Source organism: Littorina saxatilis, linkage group LG2 (genome assembly GCF_037325665.1).
Source record: "Littorina saxatilis isolate snail1 linkage group LG2, US_GU_Lsax_2.0, whole genome shotgun sequence".
Taxonomy (NCBI): domain Eukaryota; kingdom Metazoa; phylum Mollusca; class Gastropoda; order Littorinimorpha; family Littorinidae; genus Littorina; species Littorina saxatilis.
Genome location: NC_090246.1, coordinates 59,155,261 through 59,172,710, shown reverse-complemented (window position 1 = coordinate 59,172,710; position 17,450 = coordinate 59,155,261). Strand labels below are relative to the sequence as shown.

The 17,450-nt window shown below is 41.3% G+C and overlaps 1 protein-coding gene across 1 annotated transcript in view; it reads left to right on the top strand.

Annotated features, from left to right (window-relative positions):
• LOC138959919 (myocardin-related transcription factor B-like) overlaps window positions 1-14,843 on the top strand; it is a 138,092-nt gene extending 123,249 nt beyond the window's left edge. Inside the window, exons 12-14 of the mRNA XM_070331591.1 lie at window positions 767-953; window positions 2,307-2,445; window positions 2,849-14,843. Of these exons, the coding sequence (XP_070187692.1) occupies window positions 767-953; window positions 2,307-2,445; window positions 2,849-3,759 (1,237 nt within the window). The 3' untranslated portion in view covers window positions 3,760-14,843. The remainder of the gene's footprint in view (window positions 1-766; window positions 954-2,306; window positions 2,446-2,848) is intronic.
• Window positions 14,844-17,450: the final 2,607 nt, after the last annotated feature.

Below are 17,450 nucleotides of genomic sequence, written 5' to 3'. Positions count from 1 at the left end.
TTCCCAAGGGGGATGTCTTTCTGGTCCTCAAACTCCTGCGTAGCAATGAGTTTGAACCCCTGGCAGGCATCAGTATCAAGTTGCTGATTTTTAAGACTAATTGTTCCTCATCGCTTTAGCCACTTGCCGTAGACTCAGTGGTATTCAAGCTTTGAGTGGCCTGGACTTTGACATTGAGTTCACCACACAGCAGTGGTTGCAAGCATGGTCACGTCAGTCTAAGGTATGTTTCTTGGGTATATTTTCTTTTACGGTAGTACTGTTCGAAAATTGCCTGGGTATCTTAATCCTTGGATTTAAGTGATTTTGATTAAGGAGTTTAATACTCTACATATCACCCTCACACCACTCTGGTATTCTGTGCAAGAATAGTACTGTCGAGGTAAGTGTTATATTGACTGTAAGGCTTCTTTTTAAGCCTACTGTCTATATGATACTTACCGAGACAGTACTATTAGAGTTTCCCTCCCGCCTCCCCTCTTGATATGTTATGGGCTTTTTGAGGGTCTGCAGCTCATAAAGAAAGAGGACGCGCCACCTACATCCTGTAAGGGGGAAGCACTCGGACAGTGCTTGGGATCCACGGTGGCGCATGGTTATGGGAGATAATTGTACCCACTCAGCGTTTTGTCCAATTTTTTCGGCCTATAATAGATAATGTGCAAGAATAGTACTGTCTCGGTAAGTATCATATAGACAGTAGGCTTAAAAAGAAGCCTTACTACCACACACATGTTGACACACAGCAACATTTTTCTGTCACCAGTCGAACGTCATCGCTGCCAGGGTCCCTCTTGGAGAGCCAGAAGCAACAACAACAGCAGCAGCAGCAACAACAGCAACAACAACAACAACAACAGGTGTCTCGCAGTGCCTCCAACCCGTTCTTCACCATTCCTCTCAAAGAGCCACCCAAGTACGACGAGGCAGTACGCAGCAAGCAGCATCAGCTGGTCAGTATTTATGGTTATACTGTGGGAACTCCCCTTTTAATACCCCCTAATTTAAAACTTCTCCAATTGTATGACCTTGCTTTTTCAGACTTTCTGTTCATAACCTTTGTAAACTAACCACCTTTTTAAGACCTGATTTCTCACATTTTTGGAGGTCTTAAAAGGGGGGTTCAACTTCACTTCTTTAAAGGTGGTCGTCTACATTTTTGCTTTTATTCAATAATCTTATGGTTAGATTTCGCTAAAAAGTTATGTCAGATGATGAATGAACCATGGGGAAAAAAGTTGTAGAAAAAAAAATAGAAAAAAAGATTTTATTTTTGGGTAGAGTTTGTTTGTTCGTTCATGGGCTGAAACTCCCACGGCTTTTACGTGTATGACCGTTTTTACCCCGCCATTTAGGCAGCCATACACCGCTTTCGGAGGAAGCATGCTGGGTATTTTCGTGTTTCTATAACCCACCGAACTCTGACATGGATTACAGGATCTTTTTCGTGCGCACCTGGTCTTGTGCTTGCGTGTACACACGGGGGTGTTCGGACACCGAGGAGAGTCTGCACACAAAGTTGACTCTGAGAAATAAATCTCTCGCCGAACGTGGGGACGAACTCACGCTGACAGCGGCCAACTGGATACAAATCCAGCGCGCTACCGACTGAGCTACATCCCCGCCCTTTTTGGGTAGAGTGACTCACGCTTCCAATATTTTGTTTTCTGTTTGCTGAGACCATGTGCTTTGCCTAAAAATACTGACCAATCAAATTCATGTCACTATGCTTATAGCCACGCCCAAACAAGTGCAGCAACAGTTTGACACTGGAGCGCTGTCCATGCTTTTTATTAAACGCACGAAATGCACGGGATTTGAGAGGAGTTTTGCGCTTGGCATTTTTCAAATAAGGATATCCTACTATGAGTACTACGCTGGAATGTTGATATTTGTAGATAATAGACTCTGCATTTTAATGGTCAAATGGCGATTTCGGTATAAAAATGTAGACAAGGACTTTTAAGCATGGAGAGTGGGAGATTGTATGTTGGAGAGATTTGCTTAAAAGACCTCTGGGCTTCCAGTGAGAACTGACATTCTTTGCTGTAGGGGGGGGGGGTGCCAAAGGGATAGGAGGACTTGCTGAAGCCTGACAATCAAAAACAATAATGCAGTGTAAAACTTACTATAATTCCGTAAACAATAATGGTGTGTAAAACTTCCTATAATTCTGTAAACAGTAATGCTGTGTAAAAACTTCCCATAATTCCGTAAACAATAATGCCGTGTAAAACTTGCTATAATTCTGTAAACAGTAATGGTGTGTAAAACTTGCTATAATTCCTTAGCTTTGTGTGTTGCAGAGCCCAGCCTCACTGAGCAGTGCAGGCAACCTGGGCAACAGCAGTCCCATCTCCACGGGAGCCTCCTCCCCCTCGCAACAGGAACAGACCAAGTGTCAGGCCATGGATGACGTCCTCGAGATCCTCATCAGAAATGGAGGTAGGTAGACACCAAGTCACGCTGTTTCACCTATGACAGTTGATGCTGCCTGTATTTAGGTAAAAGGTTATCTTATGATTTAGTAACTGTTACTTACAGAAAGTGAGGACGTTTTAGAACCTTCTTTTTACAGTGAAAGACCTGATTGTAAATAGTTTTAAGCATGGAGGGTACCATGTGAATGGAAAAAGGAAACAGACTTGCATCGGTCTCGGAGAGCATTAACTGCTGAAGAGACGATAAACGAAAATAACCAACCAACCTGTTACTTACAAAGGACTCTCTGACACTGAAAGGGGTTAAGGAGAAGAGGTGGGATTGAAGTGCATCTTTTAGGACAAAAAACTGACCCTCAGAATAAATGGTGCCATGGTTACAGAAGTTGTGATATGTTCTGTTGCAGATCTTCCTGCCAGTGCAGCAGATGAGGCCCTGCCCACCCCTAATGCCACAGAGGCCGGGCCAGTGCCAGGGCTGAACATGGACAGCAATGTCAGCCAGCCCAGCATGTCCATGGGCATGTCTGTCACCTCAAGCCCCTCCCACTTCTCCATGCCCGCCTGCAGTCTGCCGTCAATGACCTCGCACACCACGTACGAGTCCATCTCCCCTCTGCCACCCATGACCATGCCGGGCTCACCACCAGAGATGCTCGGGGGCGAGTCCTTGCTCAGCAACGCGGCCATTGCCATGAGCAACGCCAAGGCCTCGATGGCGGAGAACAGTCCCCCGGTAGTGAACATCATGCCCCCGGTCAGCAGCGACCAGCGCAACATAAACCTCAACAACGAGCTACTGGACTTGCAGGAGATGCTGTCTGGTGACCTCAACACCATGGATTGGACCTCAGACGCTGGCTTCGTGGGGCTGGACCTGGGTGAGGCCAGCATGCACATCGGCAGCAGCACCACCAGCAGTATGGGCGGCGGGGGAGACAGCGGCATGGGGTCCTCGCTGGAGAACACCCTCAGCGTCCCCTCCACCTCCCACGACCGCAGCAGCTCCAGGGGCAGCGTGAACGGGTCTGAGCCTGACCTGACCTCGCTGGGCTTGCAAGACGGGGATGTGACGGGTATCGGCATGCAGATCGACGTGTCAGACTGGCTGGACGTCATCATGCCCAGCACGGGGCTCACCCCCCTCAGCACCAATGCCCCCGTCTCCTTCTCCGCAGACCCTGTACTCACACCCAAAACTCAGCAGGAGGTGCTGGACCTCTTTAACTTTGAGGACGGCGACTTCCCCACGCCTTCAGACACTAGTGGTGGCCTGTCTTGGGACAGGCTGACCGAGCCTGGTACCAGCTCCAGTTAGCAAGGAGGAATCTATCAGGCAACTACTGATTAGTGTTCGTCATTAACATCAACAAAATGTGTGTTACTAGCTGTGTATTTTGGATCAGTAAATTATCTTGAGGGACAACTTAGCCCTACGTGGACATATCTTGTTTGGGACACATGGAAAAAACACACAAAACTCGTAGCTCAGACTGATCGAAACAATAGATTTAGTGCCAAACTTAGAACATATCTGACTGTGACAGTGATGGATTATAAACACAGAATTTTGATTCATGAGAAGGCGTGAAGCCTGTTCACCATGATCAGTGGAACATTCATTCATGGAACATGTTGTGGTGGTGTTAGGGGATGTGAAAGGAGCTGTACCTCCCTGGTGAGCAGTTTCTGTTTGTCAGCTGGCAGGGATGTGTAGGCGGAACTGTGTCATTCTGTGAGGGAAGCAGGACAGAAGACAATGCTGATGGTGGATGAGCACACAGTGACAGTACGGACATAGCGCCTTCCTCCTCAGACAGATAAACTCCAGAAGAAGAGTGCTCTGATCTCGGCGTTCCCTGCCTGGGACGTGGAAACTAATCAGCCCATGGGAGGAAAACCCTTCATCATTCCTTGGCCCGTAACAAGCCCTGCCTTTTTTTATCCTAACGAGGCAGGAGGCAACAAGACCGTCCGCTTGACTTGAAAGCGTGAAGGCCCCCATGGTAGCCAGACAGGATTCAGAGCAACAGCAGGGCCTGGCCTCATGCCTCACCTGTTAATTGCTGCTCTCACGTTTCACCCACAGTGTTTGACACTTTGTAACCAACACTGGACCTCTTCCAGCTCAGCACAGGGCCAGGTGAAAACTATGCTGGGCTGCCAGCTTGGAGGGAAGACTATTTGAGTGGAGGGGAAGAGGCACAAGCGCATGTTGCCTGTACGTCAGTTTTGACTTTTGTGTGTGTGTGTGTGTGCACTTTTTTTTGTTTTTGTTTTTTGGTTGATTTTTATTTACCTGTTTGTTATTTCTGTGGAGTTTTTTTGCTTGATTATTTTGTGATGCGATCCTATGGACCAAGTGCCTCTCCTGCCCTGCACTGCTTGTATTCAGTTTGCGGGAAGGAGCCAAAGCCGAGACTACAAGCGGGTACAGAAAGGCCTTTATAATTTGTCTGCACTGTTGTTGCTGTGTTTTTGCAGGTGGTATTGTTATCTCAGTAATACGCAAACTGCTGTATGAACTTTTCCACCTTCATGCTCCTGAAGTTGAAAGCCTGTACATTTTATTTTCAAATATTTATCTTTGGAACCTTGGATTGTACAGTTTGTATAAAAAGGGTTAACGTTAATGGGACAGGCCTGACCCCCATACACTTAGCACATTTTTTTTCTTGATAGCATTAGCAGCCCTGGAGAAGAACTTGGCGACTAAAACAAATTTGACAGAATGATAGCCAAAAAGTGTTCTTCGTTGGTTTGTGTTCAAGTTAGTTGCATAAATAACTAACCTGTCTTTGAAACAGGTGATATCTGTTATGTTAGTATTTGGCCCCAACAGAAGGAGTATTACACCATTTTAATGGCAGACCATAGAACGTTGAGTAGACTCCAGGGCTAGGGGAATTAGTATGAATCTCAATGTGTCTGCCTATGACATAAACAGATGTATACTTGTACATAGTGTTTGCTTGTTATTGCTGTTTCATTTTGTGTTGTGATTCACTGATTGTTGACAGAAAAAAAATATGAAGAAAAACTGCTTTGCATATAATTTTTGTTTTCTAACTGCTTTTTTCCCCCTCTTGGTGCACTGTTGATGTGATATAACACTGTGTGCGTTTTCCTTGTTCTTTTCTGCTCCTTTTAAGTGTTTGGTTCGTCCTAGTCCTACACACTAGCATAAAGCTGATCAATCGCAGCCAAACTGGCTGTGCCTTCTTGGGTCCACAGAAAAAAAGTGTTTCAATGAGTGAAAGCAGCTTCTTAATGATCATTGCTACAAATCATTCAGCATGTTTGTTGGGCCTCTTAACAACGTTTTGTTGAAGCTAGGATTCCCAAAGAGGTTCAGTCTTCTCAAGGATAGAAAATGTTTGATACCTGTAATTGGTGGGATTTATGTCGACTCGAAATATGAAAGATTTATTTTGCATATAACTCATATTTTCACTTCTCTTGTTGACTGCTGTGAATGGTTGTGGTATTGCCTTACCACTCCACACACAACCTCAAATTCAAAGCAGTGTTCGAAAAAATGCTGGTGATTTGTAGTGATGATCATTAGGCGCAGTCCAGCTTTAAGAACATTAACTGGTTAATACTGTTAACATTGATGACAAGTTAAAGAGGCATCGTTTTCCCGTATGCTTCAGTACCACAGAGTTTAATTGCTACCAGCCATTAATTGTCACCTTGTGCAGCAAATATTGTTTTATAGGGTGTGTTTTCTTTCTTCTCTTCTTGATGTGTTTTGCCTCTGTTTGATCTATGCATTCCAGAATCTTCTGCACCAATGCCTTCACAAGCATGCATTCACACCCCTACGACAACAGCATCTCGCAACTTCAGATTTAAACGCAGGAAAAAGCATGCATCATTTGTCAGGCAGTGGAACACATGCACAGCTTTTTAACCCCCTTTTTTTTTTTTTTAAACCAGCATGAACACAACACATTAAGTCAACTTAAAATTGCTTTCTTTGCTTTTCCAGCAATCAATCTCACAATGAAAGTGATGCTTGCCACAAATACTTGTCATCCCAGAATGCACATGTCAAAACAATGTCGACTCCACGTGTGTTGCATCTCTCTTAACCTGAAGGCAAACCCGACCAGTCCTTAAAAAAGACAAATTTGGCCATAACTATGCTTGTTTGTATTTTCTCACACACTTGTTGAAACTAATCGCCTGGTGACAGCCAAGATTTGTTTGGGGACCATTCTTTTCCTTTCCAGTCTTGTGTCAAGAGTAAATCCGTATTGGTGCAATCCATCTTTCGATCATCAGCTAGAGATGTCTGAATCTAGTGCTCGAAATCCTGCTGTATTCACTGCTGTACATCACAGTCAGTACCATCATCATCCCCCATGTTGGTAGCATCAGAAATAGTTATTGTATAAATTATAGTCTCTTCTTTTCATCGCTGCCTATGCATTCCTTAACTATTGCACCCTGAAGTCCCAAGCTTTAAAGTCTTGTACTTTGTCAAACATAGTTTCAGTACAGGGAGACTTTGAACAAAAGTCCTCAAAAGCTCTTCCTGAAGTGTATTAACTGTATCTTTGTATTTCTTCAGCTTGGTTTATTTCTACTTCTAGGTCCATTTCTATATATCATTATATGCCATGAGATCTAAAATTATAAGGAGCAGAAAATTCAAAATATCCCCTTAAATCCACTTACGAAAGTTGGTTCGGATCTTTCCCTCATTCTTTTCTTTTGCTTATCTGAAGGACCAGTCTCACCTCTATTTGAAAGCAGATAATAATATATATTTTGTTATCAGTGCTTTCTGGTAGTCATTAAAATCATTTCAAGTTAAAGCGAGATGTAGTCTCATACTCACCTGTCATTGGTGATTTAATTCATTTTCCTGAGTCCAGCTGCTGGTTGACAGGTTACAAACCATCACATTTCTGTCCGTAATTGCATGTATTCGTAATATATTTCAAAGAATATGTCTAAATTCCAATGATCTTTTGAGGACCAAACAAGACGTAAAACACGGGAGGAAGGCTGTTTAAATGATGGTGTAGAAATGCATGCGATAAGTGATTCATCCTCTCACACTGGCATGCCCAACAATTAGGTCAGCTCCGTGTTAATGTTAACTCCCAGCAAGTTTCTTGCTGCATTCTGCAACCCCCTTCCTTGGTGTTGTCTTTATTTTATGAACGTATGTCAAAACTACTCTTTTTTTTTTTTCTAGATTCATACTTCTTCAGGAGTTCCCAAAACAGTTGTAGTATGAGCCCCTTTTTTGTTTTGTGCATTTTTGTAAAAAAAAGAAAAGAAAAGTGGGACCACACCAAAAGGAAGGCAACTGCTTGCAAGTACAACACAGAACCACATGCGTCTTTTGGGGGCTGTGCTCTGTAGGGACTCTTCCTCGCATCCGTTGACCAGGCTTTGTCTTTGCCATCACATTCAGTAGAATAGGTCTTGTCACATTTTGGCTTTTTTTTCCTTGGACAGTAGCGCTCTCTGTAGGAAATGCAATTGCAAAACATGTTTATAAGTGTTCCAACATTACCTGTCTTTTCAACAATAGTTCTTTGCATTGAAATCCCGTTCATGGACAAATTCTAATGTCTCCAGATGGTCTAAAATATGAAGGACAGACTCGAAGCAGATGTCAGAGTCCATCGATAGTCCCTCAGCAAATCCGGTGCAGTGATAGTGAGACAAAACTTTGCAGCTCTTGCCTCAACGGAAGCTGGACATTCCCCCTCTGGCTGTCACCAGGCAGTCAGAGCTACTACTTGCTAGAACACTGTTACCGTCTTGCGCTTCATTGCTTGCCTGTTACCTCCTCCCCACTCAGAATGCTTTCTTTTTCTCTTCACCTCTTTTCAAAGCTTTGAGAGAGAACTAGCAAACAATTACATGCCATGTTTGTGCCTGCGCTGCCTATACTAACCTGCATGATTTGTTTCTGCAGAATGTTGGAGTTTGCTGTGTTTATGGCTTTTTTCCCCACTTGTGCTAAACCCGTACATCTGGCAACATTTCTTAAAAACATTTGGATGGCCACTTCTGTTTAGTCTGCGTAGATGACAACAATTGTAAGTGGCCATATTAGTTGCTATAGTGAGAATGTTTAAACCTAAGGGGGAAATTGGATTGCTTTCAGTTGTGTTGCATTATCATTTACTGTCCGTGTTCGAATTTGTGTTACAGTTGTTGAAGAGTGTTGGATACAGCGGTTCACAAACTTAGAATGCCAAAGACGTTCACCATAACAGAACTTTAATAATACAAACTAGTCACCGTAAAGGATGAAAGTATCTTTGTTTTCAACATTTGATTTTCGCCTTTACATCAGTTTCATGCTCAATTGATGACTCAAAAATGGCTTCATTTTTACATTGATAGTGGAGTTTGAGGACTTTCTTTCAACTTTCTGATCTTTGAACCTAGGGTAAGACTGTAGTCCGTTGCCTCCACTTTTATCTAGATCCAAATTAAGCCTTGTTGGTGTACTGTTTTAAAACCTCAAAATTTTAAATAGGAGAACAAATTAGTTTTCCTTTCAAGGTGTAAGTATGAACTTCGAAAATGTCATTAAAGCGTGGTTACAAACTGTCAGTTGCTTTTGGGGTTTTTTATGTGGGCACTGTGTTTATTTTAGTAGTTGTAATGGTAATTATTAATAGGAACGGGCCTATAGCCTGGGCCTCGTGGCCTTGAAGAACGCCCCTTTATTGTCTTATTTGTATGATTTAGGTCTGTTGGTCAGTCTTCCATCATGTGCAGCAGTTTGTGGAAAGGGAAGGATAACATTGGTGTCCATGTCAAAATTAGATTCTAGATTCTTTTTCTGCAAAGTCTGCCAATCGAACTCTAATCAATCAAACAGAACCAACAGGAGAGGTGTCATGTACGGTCTCCTTGCAAAATATCTGACCAATCAGCGCCATCCTTTTAGGGTTTCAACCTAAGTTCACTGGAAATCAACCATAGCTGACCACAAAATTCACTATTGCTTTCGACGAATCCGTGACCATTTGCTGTTATGAACTGAAGTTCAAGAAAATGAGATGTTTAAAAGACAGTAGCATGCATTGACTGTTAAGACCTTTCTGCGCTTTGCTTTTTCTTGACATCAGGTACACCACTATGCAGACGACAGTTATGTATTCATAAACTGTTCAGTGGTAAAGAAAAAGCCTTGCTTTGCAGAAATGTTGACACAGTCACAGGGCTAATTCTTCTTTCAAACAAATATGCCTTCTCAAACAAAAATCATGAACCAATATGGGTTTTTTTAACAAACAAAAATCCTCAACCCACTTGTTGCTCAGCAAAAATGACAGAAAAAGGTCACGGGTTTCAATCGATATTTGAAGTTAACAATATATTACATTCCGGACGTATCAATTTCATAATCTCAAAAGCGTAGACTCAAGGTAGACACGTACTGTCATCTGATTTCATTTTTGTACCGACAGGGCATATATATTTATGAAATAATTTTTTCATACAATCTAGATTCTTGGTGTGTTTTTTCGTGTGTGTGCATTCCGCTTCGTATCCTTTTTGGCTGGATTTTTACCATTCCTTAATTTATTTTTGTGTGTGACCACTAACCTGCTTAGTTTTAGTACCAGTTTGGTGAAAGCACTGTGTGGTTTGTTTCCCTGCAAGAGTTCTTTGAGTAGAAAAGAACTACCCTTAGGAAGCTGTTGTGGTGTCTTGAGAAGTACAGAGAAACACTGCAATTAGATCACTTCATTGTATTAGCAATCTCATATTCTTCCAAGTGCTGATGTTTAGAAGTGACGAATATACTTATGTTTTTGCTTCGGTCATTCTGACGTTCAGCACATTCAACTAACATAGTTCTTCTCACTGTGACTTTTTCAAGCATCAGATACTCCCTCACTCCACCCTCCTTGCAAGTGTGATGTGTTCTTGTGTCAAAAAAACAGAGTTTTATATAAAAGTGTTGCTTTTTAACCTGACATTATTGGAGATGCCTTTTGTCCTGTTAATATGACAAAAGCTGTACAGATAGTTGAGTTACTGACATGAATTGACCAAACAGCATTGAAGGAAGAAGAATTCATATCTACGTGTTTCTTGACCATGATTGTAACCCTTACGCTATTGACTCGTGTGAGAGTGTGCCGTTGTGTTCTGTTTGCTCTGTTTTCACTGGATATATATTTACGAGTGTATTTGCTTGTTCGACATGGGAAATGCACAGCTTCACTGGTGAAAAAATACGTTGACATATTTAAAGGCTGACATAGTCCTATTTAATTAGTTTAATTACTTCCAGGGCTTTTCCCATCGTTGCGGGGATGTATAAATTAAGCTTTCTGCAAAGGTTTAGGTTTGAAGTCCTTACGAGAAATAATTAATTCTTTATTGCATTGTTTAGCAACAGTTCTCCAGGACTTGGGCTATTTTTAGACCGTTGACGACACTTCGTGACGTTTCGTAAACCAAAGATGGCGTTTGAGACTGTTCAGTTTACATTCGACACTATCAACACCACTTTGCAATACTGAAATAATTTTTTCTGTGTTCGAAAGCTACAGCCAATCGTTATTATATCCCCTTAGGTACAGTTTTATAACATTATTGGCACATGTAAACAATATGAATTAATTAATGAACGCTACGAATATGGCAGCCTTTAAGATCGATTAGGTTATTGAACAGCCCTGAGTGTCCAGTGATCTAACAGATGTTGTGAATAAGCCAATGTTATAATGATAATTGTGTCCGCTATTACTTGCGAGGCACGTGTCGTTATACCTGTTGTCATTTCAAGAAAGGACCGGCTTTGGCAAGAAATGGACAAACTAACAGACTTCAATCCAGTTTATACTAAAGCCATGGTCAAAAACGTCTCTTTTTTAACCAAATTTAGAACCACAGTTTGTTCAGAAGCTTAAAACTAGTTTGCTGGAGGATAGTCTGTGCGTGTCTCCCATGTCGAAATTCCTTAGCTTAGAACACCGAGTCCCTCCCCTGCGTAACGAGTGTGTTTGCCCAGTTTGCTACATGTATGTGCAATCGCATATCGTCATGACAGTGAACGGCATCCCTTGCTGTGTAAATTGTTGAGGCGCTTCGTGAGTTGCTAGTTTCATCCCCATACGTTTCCTGTTCAGTTTGGGCTGTAAGAGGATTTTGCTGTTTGCAATCATCGCTTCAAAACATGTTGTCATTTCATACATATCATATCATCTCGGTCTCATAAACTCATGTTGCAGTTTGGGTATCAATTTTCAGCATGAAAAATGAAAACAAACCTTGACCTGTTGAGCTCAACACAAGACCACAGCAGTGCCATTGGTGTAGCGTTACAGATGTTTCTGCAAGTCTCTCTGACCATACCAAATTATGCAGATCATGTGTATAAATTCTTCAACACAATCTGTAACTTAAACAAGCTGGAGATATACATTATTACAAGTCAAGAGTTCTCGTGACTCCCTTTGTGAATGTGGACCATAACGTTGCTCTGTAAAGAAAGCATAATTTGTCAGTTTGTTGGTATCGTTGCAAGGACCCAGTTTGTAGAGTAGAAACAAGAGATTGTCAGTACGGCTTTGTCCGAACCAATTGTGAAAAGAGGTCGTTTCGATTGATGGAGTAGTTGTACAGAACGTTGATTATCGTTCCCTCCATATATCAAAGTTTGTGTGCGTGTGTGTGGTTTTCTTTTGATTTTTGTTGTGAGATTTTTTTCTTCTACTTCTAATTTGTTTTTTTATTTATTTTTACGGTGTTATTTATTTTCCTGAGTATGTTTGTGCATGGATGATTAGAAAGGAGTCTGAGTTAATTATTCATCACAGTGTATGTATTGTGTAATTTAAATTAGAATGAGTGTTGTAAATCCAGGTTCTTTTTCATTCAGTCCGCGTTGTTGTATCACTTGTGTTCCTTTTGTGAGAGATTTATATTTTCTGACCTGTTCATTTATCATTCGAGATGTAGTATGTTATATATTGATCATATTTATTGTTCCTTTGCGTAAGTTGACTTTCGTTGTGTGATGGATATAACCCATTATGGTTTTGTGAATTGTTTGATTAGGTTGTGTCAATCTTACTGCAGGCTCAGTAGGCACCATAGCTCTTGTTAACGTTATCCGGATTTATTGTAAGGGCCTTCTTCAAACAAAAATAATTTGAATGGCGCCAAAAATACAATCGACTAACCAGAACACCTTTGGCTAGGTTTCCTGGGAAGGGTACAATGCTTGATTCTTGGATGTTAAAATAACCATCCTGGAAAGCGCATGAGTGAAGTTTCTGTACTTCTTAGTTAAATACTTTTTCATCATTAAATTCAGCGTAGATGCAAGAGCTTTTACATGATTTATCTTCAGGTTTTCCTCAAACGAATGCGTATGATGTCAAAGAGGAAAGTAGAACTATCTAAATTGTCTATTTCTGTCCCCAGTACTTGTGACTATTTGGGACATGATTTGGTGGTACGATATAAAGTAGAACAGAAATGCAGATGTATTTATAATTATAGTTAAAGGCGTGTTCTTCGTGTAGCTCAACTGCTTGTATTTTCCTATAATGGAGAGACACTGATTCCATTGCCTAGAGTATTTTGGACAGTAAACCATGCTCAGTTTCAAGTCAAACATCATATATGCTCTTGTCAAGTATTTGTGTTTGGACATTCCATACCAGATGCTCTAAGTAATTGTGCAAGGTACAAAAGTCACAATATGCTACATCTATTTTCGTCGAACTGCTGTATCCAAATCTAACAAATAATATACTATTCAAAAGTAGAAACTACGTTACAGTGTTCATACAGGCTTTCAGTATGCCACCCGTAAGATTCATTATGTTAACTACTTTTCTGTTGTATATAAAACACTTCAAATGCAATGCATATTCACCCCTTTTTCTTTGAATATAAGGTTCAAAAACAATTTCCAAATTGCCAGGGGAAAATAACGGAAGGACAATTTCTCCTCATAGGTTCAATAGAAAAAAAGGTTTTGAAATACAACGTGCTTCCTAGTTGGTAGGCCTAATGAACTAGAACTTCTGAGAGTCTACATGCCCCCCCCAAAAAAACAAAAAAAGCTTTCTAAAGAAATATTATTCTGCCACTGCCTCAGAAGTGTTTTTTTGGTTTTGTTAGTTTCGCCTGGAGGGTAAGTTAGCGAGGGCTTACTTTCTCCCCGTACGTCTGTCGTTTTTGTGTAATGTCTTTTTTTGTTTTTGTTGTTAAACCACATATGTGTGTGTTTCTGAACGAATTTAATGTTTGAAGTTCTTTGCTGTTACACACATTTGAGGAAGAAAGCATTATTCACTTAAAGTCAGTGTGTTAGTCTTTCATTGTGATCAAAGTTAGTCTCTTGGTGCTACCGATTTTTGCTAAAAACACACAACCATTCTGTACATGACGCCTGTATCTATCCTTGTATCATATAAAGTTAGCTTTTTCTTGAAGGACGTCTGTTCAGTGAAGAAGGAGCGTGGTTGATCTCAACAGAATTTTGTACTGAACAAAGGGGCGGTGATATGTGAGCTGGTGTGGAGAATAGTGTGGTATCCATGACAGAAGGTGTTGCTACCACTCTCTTGCTACTCTTGTATAAGGGGGTAGGTTGGTAGAAAGTGGAATGCTAATCATATGTTGATGAGCTCCCTGTTAAAGAAAAAATAGCGTTCATATGGGTTTACATTTAGAAGCTCTCTCTCTCTCTCTCTCTCTCTCTCTCTCTCTCTCTCTCTCTCTCTCTCTCTCTCTCTCTCTCTCTCTCTCTCTCTCTCTCTCTCTCTCTCTCTCTCTCACACACACACATAATCTCTCTCTCTCTCTCTCTCTCTCTCTCTCTCTCTCTCTCTCTCTCTCTCTCTCTCTCTCTCTCTCTCTCTCTCTCTCTCTCTCACACACACACATACTTTCTCTCTCGCATACACACACACATACTTTCTCTCTCGCATACACACACACATACTTTCTCTCTCGCACACACACACACATACTTTCTCTCTCTCGCACACACACACACACACACACACACACACACACACACACACACACACACACACACACACACACACACATAACGTGGGTTCAGAATAGGACATAAGTTACACGAGCACTCTGATTTTCGTTTTAATGTGATTCCTTGCCTAGGTGTATTAATAAACCTTTTTACCACGATTATCGGAAGTATTCAGTTCACGAGCCGCATGGCCCACTTCACTAACTATCACTCATTACTTTGGAGTATTGATTAACGTGTTCATTGTTATCACCACCACCACACTCCTCCGTCATCCCACTCACTGTCCCACTATGTCACTGTAAATATGTTCTCAGTGAAAACTGCCCCTTGCAGTTGCCCGCTTCTGAAATCTTTGTGTAGCCTTTAATTAATAAAATGCTTGCAATGACGTTGTGTGTTGGTGTTTTTGTCAATATCTAGAACATGCAAAGAGACGTTGTGTGTGTGTGCGTGTGTGCACTACTCTGTGTGTGTGTGTGTGTGTGTGTGTGTGTGTGTGTGTGTGTGTGTGTGTGTGTGTGTGTGTGTGTGTGTGACAACGACAAACAGACGGGAGACACATCAAGAGGACTGATACTTTACTGAAGTCTGGCTGGTGAGAAAAGAGATGTCTGGCCTTGAAATTAGAAAAGCAGTTGCTTTGGCTTTTTTATATTCGCCAGTGCACACACACACACACACACACACACACAGGCATGCATACAATACAGTATGACTCATCTTCCTTGAATACTCTCCTTTTTCACACAAAAAGGGCGGGTGAAAATGAATTTCTGCACATCAGTTGTTTACAGAACTCATTAGCAAGTAATTGGTAATGGCTTGATGAAGAGATTTACCCGCTGAGTGGTGCAGACCTCGGATGTTATCTGTAAACATTACATTTATTTGTACAAACATAAGTATTATCAATGAATGTAAACAATTTATTTCTTCTTGTCATCTTTTGGCCTTCCACTTCAGTTGGGAACGTTAGCAATCTATCTGTTCCTTACTCCCTTCGCCTCATTCCGAGCATTTCTTGGTACACATTACTCTTGTGATTGGGGTTACTTTCTAGGCCTCTTCCTTTCGTTTTCCCTACGACAGTACAATGGAACCACGCTTTTAAGACCCCCGTTTTAAGACTAGCCCTGTTTTAAGACCAGTCCTGTTTTAAGACTAGCCCTGTTTTAAGACCCCTGTTTTAAGACTAGCCCTGTTTTAAGACTAGCCCTGTTTTAAGACACTAGTTGACCAGATTGTATGTTGGTAAGGTCCGTACAGTAACCTTCATATTAAGTATTCTTCCTTTTAAGGACATGATATTCTCAGATGTGTGGAGGTTGGTTTGTGGTTTGTTCGACTGTATCTGTTTCGGATTTCCTCCACCTCATTCTAGGGCATCCCTTGAAGTCTGTTGTTTGGGGTTCGTTCTAGGCCTGTATAGCGCCAGTAGTATAAGCCCCCCGACGCCAGTAGTACAAGGTTTTCTCACCGACGCCAGTAGCACAAGGTTTCCTTCTCGACGTCAGCAGCACAAGGTTTTCTTCCCGACGTCAGCAGCACAAAGTTTCCTTCCCGACGTCAGCAGCACAAGGTTTTCTTCCCGACGTCAGCAGCACAAAGTTTCCTTCCCGACGTCAGCAGCACAAAGTTTCCTTCCCGACGTCAGCAGCACAAGGTTTCTTCCCGACGTCAGTACAAGTTTTGACTAAATGTTTTAACATAGACAGGGAATCGAGAGAGGGTCGTGATGTGTATGTATGTGTGTGTGTGTATGTGTATACATCGATTCAGAGAAAACTACTGGACCGATCTTCATGAAATTTGACATGAGAGTTCCTGGGTATGATATCCCCGGAGTTTTTTTCTCATTTTTTTGGATGAATATCTTTGATGACGTCATATCCGGCTTTTTGTAAAAGTTGAGGCCGCACTGTCACGCCCTCATTTTTTGAGTCACTTGAGAAAAAGTGACTCTATGTAATCGGTCAGTGTTAGTCTGTCCGGCCGGCCGTCCGGCCGGCCGGCCGTCCGTAGACACCACCTTAACGTTGGACTTTTCTCGGAAACTATCAAAGCGATCCGGCTCATATTTTGTTTAGTCGTGACCTCCAATGACCTCTACACTTTAACGATGGTTTCGTTGACCTTTGACCTTTTTCAAGGTCACAGGTCAGCGTCAAAGGAAAAATTAGACATTTTATATCTTTGACAAAGTTCATCGGATGTGATTGAAACTTTGTAGGATTATTCTTTACATCAAAGTATTTACATCTGTAGCCTTTTACGAACGTTATCAGAAAAACAAGGGAGATAACTAGCCTTTTCTGTTCGGCAACACACAACTTAACGTTGGGCTTTTCTCGGAAACTATAAAAGTGACCGGGCTCAAATTTTATGTGAACGTGACTCCCAGTGACCTCTACACTTTGACGTCTGCTTTGGTGACCTTTGACCTTTTTCAAGGTCACAGGTATGTCTTGAAGGAAAAAATTTGAAATATCATATCTCTGAAACTATTCATCGGATTTGATTCAAACTTTATAGGATTATTCTTTACATCAAATTATTTACATCTGTATTGTGTTGTGAATAGCAATTTCTTCCTGTCCATCTGATGCCTCATATGATATTCAGAACTGCGAAAGTGACTCGATCGAGCGTTTGCTCTTCTTGTTATCAAATGGATTGACATTTTGGTCAAGCAATCTTTGACGAAGGCCGGACTATGGTATTGCATTTCAGCTTTGAGGGGTAACAATTAATTAATGAGTTTGGTCATTAAAAATCTGAAAATTGTAATTAAAAATGTTTGTTGTAAAACGTTCCAAAACTAATTTCATCTTATTCTCCATCATTTTCTGATTCCAAAAACATATAAATATGTTACATTTGGATTAAAAACCAGCTCTGAAAATTAAATATATGAAAATTATGATAAAAATTAAATGTCCGGAATCCCTTTAAAAACAACTTCTTATTCCTTGTCGGTTCCTGGTTCCAAAAACATA